The sequence below is a fragment of the Medicago sativa genome, chromosome 8 (genome assembly GCF_051527215.1).
Source record: "Medicago sativa cultivar Bolivia chromosome 8, Bolivia_mono, whole genome shotgun sequence".
NCBI classification, from domain to species: Eukaryota; Viridiplantae; Streptophyta; class Magnoliopsida; order Fabales; family Fabaceae; genus Medicago; species Medicago sativa.
In genome coordinates, this window is record NC_140756.1 from 5,906,594 (window position 1) to 5,918,576 (window position 11,983).

The 11,983-nt window shown below is 31.9% G+C and overlaps 2 protein-coding genes across 2 annotated transcripts; one reads left to right on the plus strand and one right to left on the minus strand.

Annotated features, from left to right (window-relative positions):
* Positions 1 to 518: 518 nt before the first annotated feature.
* On the plus strand, positions 519 to 1,282 carry LOC146896418 (uncharacterized). The gene is made up of 2 exons (XM_085733235.1): positions 519 to 1,107; positions 1,194 to 1,282. Exons 1-2 carry the CDS (start codon positions 519 to 521, stop codon positions 1,280 to 1,282), a joined length of 678 nt encoding a protein of 225 aa, XP_085589361.1.
* A 4,014-nt stretch (positions 1,283 to 5,296) lies between these two features.
* LOC146896419 (putative polygalacturonase At3g15720) lies at positions 5,297 to 10,135 on the minus strand. The gene is made up of 8 exons (XM_085734922.1): positions 9,871 to 10,135; positions 9,562 to 9,693; positions 7,891 to 8,052; positions 7,593 to 7,800; positions 7,046 to 7,127; positions 6,469 to 6,577; positions 5,841 to 5,945; positions 5,297 to 5,674 (listed from the first exon to the last, which is right to left on the minus strand). The coding sequence occupies exons 1-8, from the start codon at positions 10,012 to 10,014 to the stop codon at positions 5,447 to 5,449; spliced, it is 1,170 nt and encodes a 389-aa protein (XP_085591048.1). The 5' UTR covers positions 10,015 to 10,135; the 3' UTR covers positions 5,297 to 5,446.
* Positions 10,136 to 11,983: the final 1,848 nt, after the last annotated feature.

Consider the following 11,983-nt stretch of genomic DNA (forward strand, 5'->3'; position numbering starts at 1 on the left):
AAATCTTGTCTCTTTTATCTTAACTTTTAATTTTAGTAAAAATGGAGTGTGGTATTCTTAACTTCCACCATAAAGTAGGTAATGTATGATCAATACTATTTTAGAAAGGGTTTGAACTGAATTTTATGTTAATGATTAATTGAACATTCATTGTAAAGTTCATTAACGACATGACCACGATCACTTTATTTCTAAAGTTTTGTCTTATTTGACTCCTGCGAAACAGGCAAACAAAATTCTGACTCATGCTGCGCATGCGCTTCATTGGCCAGATTTGATATGGCGGTCTTGCATCCCTCCATCTAATGCTTTCATTTTTTGGCGTTTGTTCCACAAAAAGATGCCCACCGATGAAAACCTTCGTGTTAGAGGTTGCGTCACTGTCTCTGTAATTTTGTATGAAAACTGATGAATTTTATGTGCATTTGTTCCTCCGTTGTCCATTTGTGTTGGAGCTTTGGTCTTGGATTGGGGGTAAGCTGAGTTATATGCTCGATCTTGTATATGTTGTCTCCCTTATGGCGTTTGTTCCTACTCATTGCTCTTCTCAGGCCGCAGACATCTGTGTGTATGTCGTCGTTCACACTTTGCATATTATTTGGCTTTCGTGTAATTCGATACGGTTCTCTTCGGATGTAGTGTCTCTACATGTTGTTAAGGTCCGCTTACAGATTGCGGTGTTATTGAGCGGTAACTTATCTGTTGGTCACTGTTTATTATCGAATGTCCTTCTTCTTGATGCCTTCTCTGTTGTTCCGCACCATAGGCGTTTCAAGGACATTATTATTGTGCATTGGAAGGCGCCCTCTCCTCCTTGTATGAAGGTTAATACGAATGGGTCGATTGTTGGTAATTATGCTGCTTGCGGTGGTCTTTTTCGGGATCATTTAGGTACATTTCTTGGTGCTTTCACTTGTAATTTAGGAATTGCTTCTGTTTTTTCTTCCGAGATTCAGAGGTTTATCTTTGCATTGGAGTTTGCTGCTCAAAATGGTTGGAATAATCTTTGGTTGGAGAGTGATTCTACTAATGCTCTGCTTGCCTTCAAAAATCCTTCCTTGGTTCTAATTTCGCTTCGTAATCGATGGCATAATGCTTGTCATCTTGGTGTGCAGCTGAGATCTTATCCCATATTTACCGAGAAGGTAACGTTTGTGCTGACATGTTGGCTAATATGGGACATGCGGTTCTAGGTGCAGTTTGGCTATCTGTTTTACCGTCTGAGTTTGATTCTGATTTTTTTCGGGACAAATGTGGTCTTCCTGACTACAGATTTCCCTAATCTGTGGTAGTTTTTATTTTTTTGTTCTTTGTTTCCAAGGGTTTTGGCCTAGTCCCCCTCTTTGTATTTATTTTCCCCCCTTTTTTAATAAAATTTGAGATTGACGACATATGATGGTGGTTCTCCGGGGTGAAAAGTATAGTTGGGATGTCGGTGTTTCCTCTTGATGCATGTCCTCTTTTCCGGTTTATCCAAAAAATAAAAAATAATAACAAATATCATTACATCCTTTGGTAAAGATAACTAAATTTTTCATAAATAAAAAAAAAAGTTGGATATTATGTTAACTACTCATTTTGGTCGAGCATTTTTATATAGTATCGAAAGTAAGTATAAGTTTTATTGTGTCCACATGAAGTTGAGTGATATTATGTCGTTCAACAATGATTATATTCTAAAGTTAATGATTGGTTGGTTTTCTTTCATAAGTTTGAAATGATATAAAAATAATCGATAAAAGTAATGTGAAACAACATGGAGATAAAAATGACGGAGATAGATTTCATTAATTACTTATTCAAGTTAACATCAATATCATCATCACTAATAAAATAACATTAATTCCTTAATGAGATGAGAAATCAACCTTTCCTCCCTATATGGTGTATTCTCTCTCAACTTTTGTAGTTCACTAATGACATGTCATCTTAAGTTTTTTTCAATATGTTTTTTAGTCAGTTTATTAGATAATTGAGTTATTATAGAAGAATTTTAGAGAAGTTGTTCATGGTTTAAGGGATGATTTGTGATGTTTTCAATTGAGTCGTGCAATTCTGTTTCTTGCCTAATCCAAACAATTTCATTGGTGATTTTAATTTTTTATGGAAAAATCTGAAGTAGATAAAATAGTCACAAGGAATGGGGGTTTGAAATACGACCCTTTAAAAATTATCATGTAACTTAAAAGGTAATTCTCAAGTTGAAACTTGGAATGGTTAAGTTAATAACAGACTTCAGAACGTTCTGATGTCTGAGTGCAGAAACAGTTTAATAAGATAAATGTGTTTGTGTGTGTTTGTGTTTGCAGTAGGTAAAGAGTATAGGGAAGAGAGAATAAACACACAGAGATTTATAGTGGTTCATCCAATGTGGGTTAGTCCACTCCTCACAATCTTGTGAGAGATTCCACTATGATGCTTGAGATAACCTCTCAAATCCTGCACCTTACGATCTGTGCTCACCTGAACACTTACAACTTTGCATTCTCTAAGCCTTGGCAGGCTTGCACCTTGTTGCTAAGTTAACCACTTAGACTTTTACAACCTTTGCTCAAACTAACACTTTAGTACCCCTGAAGCTAGATGAGACTTGATTACAATTTGTGAGAAGTTTGAATGTTTGAGAATCAAACATAAGAGGGGGAAGAAGAAGTTATCTTTAAAAGAGATAACAAAGAGAATTGATTTACACTACAAAGAAGGTAAAAAGAGCCTTCAGTGATGATCAATTTAATTTTAAGAGCATCAAACAATTTCAGTTGTTTTCTTGTATGCTTTGCAATGGTGCAAGTAATGATGAGCCTTTGATCTCTATTTATAGAGTTTTTGGGCTCATATAGTCGTTGTAGGGTGTCCAATGGTGTTATGCCATGTGTCCTGGTTTCCACTAACTTTTACTTGAAAATCTGGGTGAACATTCTGACCATCAGAATGTTGTTGTGTTTCCAGGATGAACATCAGAATGTTGTTGTGTTCTTCATCAGAATGTTGATATTTATGATGTTCTTCATCTGGTTCATCAATGATGAATGTTTGATGAGTTTTTGGGTTTGTTCAATGTGTGGCATACGTTTTGTTCAGGTTTTATCCTTACTTCTCCATATGCATCAAAAGTTGCATGATAAAGTAGGATAAAGTTACCAAATCTGCATTGGACATTGTGCAGGAGAGAGAGAGAGAGGGGATAGTGGATCTGCAGCTTCATGCCCATGCTTCTAGGATATTTGCTTGATATTGATCAGAGGACATGTCTATCTCTGCGCAAGATCTCCTTCTGCTTTGCTTGCCAACATTTCACCAACTACACTGTTCATAGTTAGAAGCATGTGCAGAGCTGAACATTCTGATCATCAGAATGTTCCATTTGTTTCTACTTAGGACGATTTGTAAGACTTGTACTTGATGTAATCAATCCTAATAGTAAAAACATAACTGAAGTGCAGTGAATGCAACATCTAGGATAATATTCTCATTGAAATATTCCTAGTACTTTAATGTTCATAGTCTCTTTCCAAACTTCCTATTATTGAGATAAAAACCTATCCTCTATTTTGCTAGAAGGTTTATGTTAACCACTCTATGCTCTCGCAACTCTAGGATCCCTTCACTTTTTATTTTTGTAATATTCTCCTATTTCACCCAATAAATGTTCTTTTAATTCCTTAGTTCTCCAAAAAGAAACTCCTTCTGAATCTTAATCACCTCCCTTCATACCCTCATGGACACATCTTCATGAAAGATAGGTAGAAATTAGGGACCACACTCAACACCAAATTAATCAAAAGAATCTTACCTCCAAGGCTAATGTATTTGTTTTCCCAAGATCATGATCTCTTCCAAAAAAAAAAACCTCCAACATTGGTTGTCACATTGACAATTTTCGTGGATTAGCCCCCATAGGCAGACCAAGATACTTGAATGGGGTCGTTCCAAGTCGAGAATTAAGAAATCTAGCTGCCATAATAATAAAATTTTGTTACGCGATAGTTTCTTTCAAACAACTCTTTCAAAAGTTGACTTTTAGACCCAACGTCATCTTAAAGCCTCTCGTAACCTCTTTAAGAACTCATGGATTATAGTCGCCACTACAACACACAAAGTATTGTTCACATGTTGAAGGTGAGAAATGAGAATTACTCCACAAACCATCGAAAAAGGTTTTAAATTTATAGGAGAAACTCCTTGCATCATGACACCAATGTTGGACATTATCTGGAAGCAATATGTTCTTGGGGAAACAAATGCATTAAAATTGAGAGTATGATTGTTTTGATTAATTCAATGTTGAGTGTGATCCCTATTTTCTACTCATCCTTCATGAAGATGTCGAACAAGGCGTGGATGGAAGTGGTTAAGATTAAGAGGGAGTTTCCTTGGAGACGATTAAGGAAGTCAAAGAAGATTTTGTTTTTTCTAGATTAGACACCATGAGTAGGAAGACTGTGGTGAAGAACTTGAGCAACTTAGTGTATGGAATAATACAAAAATGGACCTAAACATGGGACACTAGATATTTTTATTTATAGAATCATATAAATGTGCAGTCTCTTGAATATAAAGTAAATGAATCACTACAATTAAAAATTTTGAAATTCACAGTCGAAATTTAACAAGTGTAGGTTGATTATATATTTAAACACATGATATATTCCAAACACTTGTATATACGATGTTGCAATTAAAAATAAAATAAAAATTAATTTTACATGAACTCTATTGTACGTGATGTGCAGTTCAGTTCTTTAATTTTAAAATGTGTTAGACGGTGATCGAAATTCTCACATGTGAAATGGTTATATTCAAAAAGCTTGACAAAAACTATAGTGCTATGTGAAAAATGAAGGGTTAAACTATAACATCACATATTTTATGTATTGTCAAACAACGGCTTTGTGATTGCATAAATGTAAATACCTAGTTTTTGGAATGAAAATGACAATACAATCAAAGAGAAGAAGTGGTACATCCAATTTAAGAAGGGTCAAACTCCAAAATTTAGATAAAGAAAGAGAAATGATATTTTGACAACCACTTTTTGACAACTTTTGGACAACTTTCTCTCTCATACTCACATGATGTTGTTATCCTCTCTCTTCCTTTTTTTCTCTCCATTGTTTTTAACCAATAAGAAGTGAGAAAAACAAGGTTGTCAACAAAGTTGTCATCAAATGGATGTCAAAATATCATTACTCATAAAGAAATCGAAGATGAAATAAGGAGAAATGTATCTATTTTCCATTGGTTCCCATCACGAGGCTAAATAATGCTCATAAAAACTAGTGCATACACATAGCAAGATAGCTAGATCAACAACACAATAGCGCATCTAATAACTATTCTCTTAGCCTCAAATATCATATAAATAAGTTTTTGATTGCATTGCAAGTTTATTAATGATACACTATTTAAATAGTTTTTTCCCCGCGTAATGGAGGTCAATAAAACATCAATTAACTAAGCAAGTGACACTTGGAATAGTATTTGTCGCTGTTCCATGAGCATTTTTACACTGAGAATAAGTCTTTGTTCCTGGTTGAGCAGAGACAATGTTATTTTGATCCAATTGAATGTTGAAACAACCAGAGGGGCTACAATTTAACTGAATAGCTACGTCGCTAGCTGAAGTTCCAGTAAATCCTCGATATGTCACATGACTCACCATCACATCTCTATCCTAATAATTTACAAAATTCACAATATATAACTATGCTATATAAAACAAGTCAAAATTATTACAATTATCGATAGATGTCATTACGCGAGAAAGGTAAAGAAAATAATACATTGTTGAAATCACAAGAGATATAATAATTATGAATAATGTAGAAAGAAATATGTACCTGAAGAATAATATCATTGTAATATTGATCTATAATTATAGGGTTCTTAACATTAACAAGGGTGATTTGGTCAAATGTAATATATCTTGCATAACCTGATCCACCCTGCAAAAAAATTGACGATGAGATTGGAACTAATATTGAGTGTAAACCATACCAAGATATCTATGATATGCTATAAGATACTATTTTCAGTAACAATAGCTTAAAGTTGCCTACAATTGATTCATAATAACAAAACTTTCATTCAGTCATGTATTCATCGATTTTTCATGTTTTGCCAAGTATATATCTATGTAATAATAAGTGGTAGCCACAAATGTATTCTCGTATATAGATTAATATTGTCAAATAACAGCTATAACATCAATGTAGTATAGCTGAATTTAAACAAACTGTTATTATTCCGTGATACAATATTGTGTTTTTGTGTATAAAAAATATTAGCATGTTTTTAGTTAATGCAGAGATATTCAAATCACATTGTTTATGTAAAAGATAAGGACTAAAATTGAATAATATATTAATATGGACAGATTTTTTTTTTAGAGATAGCATGGATGGAACTTGAAAGATCCATATTTTTATAAGAAGTATACATATATTTAACTTTATCAATTATACTCACCAGAACTGTCTTGATTCGTGCTCCATTTTCAGTCTCCATGAATGTGCAATTTCGCACATGAACATTGGAAACTTGATCATTATTTCTTTTTTTACCAAGGCTGCCAACACTGATTAATTCATAATATACATTTTTATGAGTTTTATGGAAGAAAAAGAAATTAATACATGTGCAATATAAATATAAATTTAAAACTCTGGCATCCGAAAAAAGTTTAGGAAGTCAAGCAGTCACCCTTTGATTACTACTAACAATTAATATTTGTCTATAACAAATTTATTTTCAAAGTTAAAACTAAGATTTTAAATATCAATTTACGATGTTAGATGTTTGATTTCATACAAGATTGATATCATGATTAGAGCGTGTGTCATGTTTTGAAAATCATAGATAATCCAAATTCCATTTGCATATATATATATATATATATATATATATATATATATATATATATATATATATATATATATATATATATATATGGAGAGAGATATATATTTGGTAAAAAAAAAAAGCTAAAGTGGAAATAGTATACACATAAGAAATTAAACTTTAAATATACACAATTTTTATAAACCTTATCCCATGACCAGGTCCACAAGTAACTTCGGTAACATTGATAAAATTAGAACCACCATTAACGGCAATGCAATCATCACCTGTTTATTAGAAGAAGAAAAAATGAAACTCATTAAATTTACGCAAAATTTAATCATTTCAAGGATAATGATAATTTCTCTAAAAAAAATTAACATTTATTTATACTACTGTTTAGTTCTTCTCTCTCTCTCTCTCTCTCTCTCTCTCTCTCTCTCTCTCTCTCTCTCTCCCCATAACAATTTATGGTTGACTCTCTTTTTTAAAATAATAACATAAACTTAACCAAGTTGCTTGGGCTCTAGTGGCAATGAGCTCCTTCCAAGGACGTACCCGGGAAATATCGGGTTCGATTTCCAGTGGGAACAACGCCTTGCTAGTGCGCATGCCTCTACGCATGAGCCGGATTAGTCGTCCACCATTGGTGGGTCGGAAACCGGTGCGAAAGCAAAAAAAAGTAACATAAACTTTCTTTTAAGACATACTAAATATTTAAAATATTATAAGATTACATAAAGTTTAATTACCAGATTTTATGTTGGAATTTTCTATACGGGTATAATTGGAAAAAGAAATGTCAAATCCATCCGTGTTGGGACTAGTAGCAGGTGAATTGATGGATACATGAGAGAATGTTGTATGATTGCATAGATTAACGGATACATGAGAACTCGGGCTATTGGTGATCCTTAGGTTACTAACACTGAGATCGTTGCAAGAATGAAAAAACAGTGCCTGTACCATCATCAGAAAAAAAAAATATGTCACAAAATACTCACAATCAATTCAAAATATAATTTTGGGGCTCAATTATTTAATACATACCCCAGGTCTTTCACCACCGCTTGCCCACCAAGTTGAGCCGTCTCCATCGAGTCCTCCTTGACCATTACCATCAATTGTGAGTCCATTTACATATTCAACGCTAAACCAATATGATTGTGCTTTCGAATTCGCCTTAGAGGGTGCAACTATCTGCCCTTCAAGCTGCAATATAGATAGATGGAAAGATAATATATATATATAAATTAATAGAATTTATTCATTATTTAAATCATCGCTAATTTTTGCATTTCAAAAAACATATATTATATTTAAGAGTAGAGGTTGAGAATATTTAATTGCAATTACTATATTTAAACTAATTATTTATATATGTACAAAAAATAACTATTTAATTATATATCACATTATTCGTCATAAATCTCACACGACCTTTCATTAAAAATTAATTATAATGCTGATATAAAAAAATGTATAACTATAAGAGATTGACTTTATAATCGTAATTGACAAAGTTTAAATAATCTTTGATACAATTGTTAAATAGTCATTATGCCGTTTAATTAATTATGATTTCTCCCGTTCCTAATTTCTTAAAACAAATGATATAATAATATAAATAAGGCTATCAGAATGTAATTTACTATTCCAAATGTTGACTTAAGAAATACTCCATGAGGAATGATAAAAAATATAAATATATAAATAAATAAGAATGCATGTCAAAAAATAAGAATTTATATACATATACAATGTAAGTAGAAGTTACTCAATAAAAGATGTGAATAATTGTTTCCGTAAGCTCAATTGATAAGGACATTACATGATATATGGAGGGTCGGAGATATACACCTCACTCCAGTTTAAGAGATGGAAGTTTAACCACATAACCACTTCATAAAAAAAATTATCTATCAATTTTTTTAATTTTATGATTATGTTATATATTTCGAAGAGTTTACATAGGAATGGTAAGAAAAGGGACATAAATCATGATCATCACTTGATAATCTAGACTCTAGAGATCATAGTATGTTCGTTCGTGGGTTTAGTTGCTATGTATTTCATAAAAGTAAGTTTTATGCTCTTTTTATACTACTATCGGTGTATTACTATTAAATTGAATATCCTTAAAAAAACTATTAAATTTAATAAAAAAATTACATTTTAATTTTGAAGAATAAAAATTGAATTTAATAATTACTAATATTTAAAAAAACACTTGATTTCATCTTAAATTTCAAAAATACCCATAAAAGATAAGGAATCGATATCATAAAATTAATTTAACATATGATTTGAGATTGATTGAGTCTATACAAAGTTTAAACACTACATCAAAATCATTCTCTTATTTTATTGAACAAAATTAATATTGTTTATATTAAAAATATTAACATCTTTAACATATATATACTATATTTTCATAATATGAAAATTTCCAGAGAACAATAATATACGTATATTTTTTTTAATAAGAATGTATACAAATACTTTCAATATAAAATATTAATATTTTTTAATATTATATTATTCATTTTAAACTATATTTTTATTTTTAATAATTTATCTAATATATTATAAGTCTAGTCCATCTAAATAATATTTTTTTTGGTAGAAATTCCCAAACTACAATTAATAGGTGTTATATCTTATTCTTTCAAAAATAAAAAAGGTGTTATATCTTATGTTGAATGTTAGATATATATATACCTGAACAAGAACTTTGGCGTTACAAGGACCGCTAAAAATTACTTTCGACACCATAAATGTTTTTCCTGCTGGTATAACTAGTGTTGACATCCCTGTTGCTTCACACGCACTGTTAAATGCACTAACAAATGCCTACAATTTAACACATACAATTAAAAAAGGGTCACCCAATTAGTCATAATCTATCAACCCACAAACTTCTCATAAATATAAAAAATTAAAAAATTAAATAATAGAAGAGAAAAGTTTATCATGAAAAGTATAGATATTAATTAAAATTATTAAGAAAAAGTTTATAGAAATATATACTTGTGAATCATCAGTTTTGCCATCACCATGTGCACCATATTGCATCACATTATAAATAGTGTTTGTGGTTCCACCATTTAATCTCGTACATAGACAAGGTAAAATAAAACTAAGAATCAAAACAAAAGTGAGGAACCCTTGCATTTTGACGAGATAAATGATTAAAAAAGAGGAAGATTAAGTGTTACTATGAGTCTATGATGATTTGTGAAGAGTGGTGTGGGGTTTATATAGAAAATTACATGAAAGATATTTTTTTTTTGTCAAGACATGGAATATATTTTATTAAAAATATAAGAGACTAGGAAAAAACATTTGACCAGAAAAATATAAAAAAAAAATAGGCTCTAGAAGTAATAATATTATTTTATAATCCAAATAAATGTATTAAAAAGCCATTCAACCTAAAATAAAATAGATACAAAAAAACCTAAAATAAAATAAAAATACAATAAAACAGATACAAAGAACATGGCAAAACCAACTGAAAACTAAGAGGTGAAAAAACCAATACTCGCAAGGGTTAGTCCGGGAAACGTTCAAATCAAAAGACAAATTCAAATTCACAGCCTTTACCCGCCATCTTGCTAACAATTTAATTTTGTTGCGCAATTGCTAAAGAGACAATTCTTTGTTACTAAAAACCCATGAATTTCTCTATTTCAAAAGAACTCAGATACAAGTCAACTAGATTACTTGAAAACAACTGTGAATGTCTTTACTACACAAACGAGAACCACAAAATTGGAGAGCATGCATACATACATTATTCAGAAGAACACAAGAAATCCCCAACCTCTTAAGAATACAAGTTTATATCTGACCGAAAAATTCGCAGCTAAAGAAAAATATGATGAATACTTTATTCTTTCCCACATCCATCATCCATATGAGCAACCAAAGAATTAGAGAATAAAATATCTCGAGTCGTAAAATTATCACGTTTAATGGCAAAAAGAGAAACTATTAATGACAATGCCTTATTCAAAGATCTCCTTTTAGATCCAACAGTGCAAGACACTCAACTTGAGTCAACAACTAGTAAACTCCTTTGAAAAAATGGCTATCATGTTTCCATACTCGTTAATCAGCTACATTACCTATTAAAAAATATTATTGAACCGTCAATATCTTCCTAAGGACCTAGAAAAATCTTATAAGGGTCCAACCCACTAAGATCCAGCGTAGGGTGAAAATATAGAGTTTGCACCTTAGCACGCTCAAAACCTCCATCGAAAGTTTCCGCCAGTGCCATCTTTCCGTTTTTCACATCAGTATGAGCTTGGGCAATGTCCTCCTCGAACTTGGCAAATTTCTCCTTCAGCTCGTCCCTTTCCTGAATAAACGAGACATTCTCCTCTGTCAAATTTATCACCTCCTTCTCAGCTTTATTCTTCGCATCAATGGTGTCCTACGACCTTTTCTCAATAGCAGTCGCCTTATGCTTAAACATCTCCACATCTTTTGAAGAATCTTTGTACTTCTCCTCTAGAGCCTCACACTTTCTTTCCATGGCATGCACCAGCAACAAAGATCAAAGCTCAGACATCCATGCATCCTGCACCAGCTCCGAAAACTTACCATGAAAACTCGCTTCACCATCTATGGTGGAGAAAGACACGTTTTCCTCCATGTATTTTTGGTAATCAAAATTTCACCACCTCGTCCAATTCGGCGACTCTATCACTCGCCTCAACTTTCCTAGTATCAGCTTGCCCAGTCTTCGTTTTCTTTCGTTTTGGCGAGTAAAAATATTAGGACGCTAGGCATAGCTACCCAATAAAAAGGATTCATTAAAGGTGCTACAACGTCATGCCAAATGCTCAAAGCTTGCCAATGGATGTGTAAAATGAAAACTTCGCCCATACTCCAAATATCCAAACCAACGTCATAATTAATCACTTCGCCTTGTCCGAAGACCTTGTGGATACACAAGTTTTAGTTTAGTTTTCTAGTTAATGTTTTCTAGTTAGGGTAAAAAAAGTTAATGTTAGTTTATGGAAGCATTATGTGTTCGGATTTGTCATTTCTTATATTAATTGCTATGAGTTCTACCTTTAAATTTCTTCTGTATTTTATTATCTTTTACCTTTTTCTTTTGTGTTAACTATAT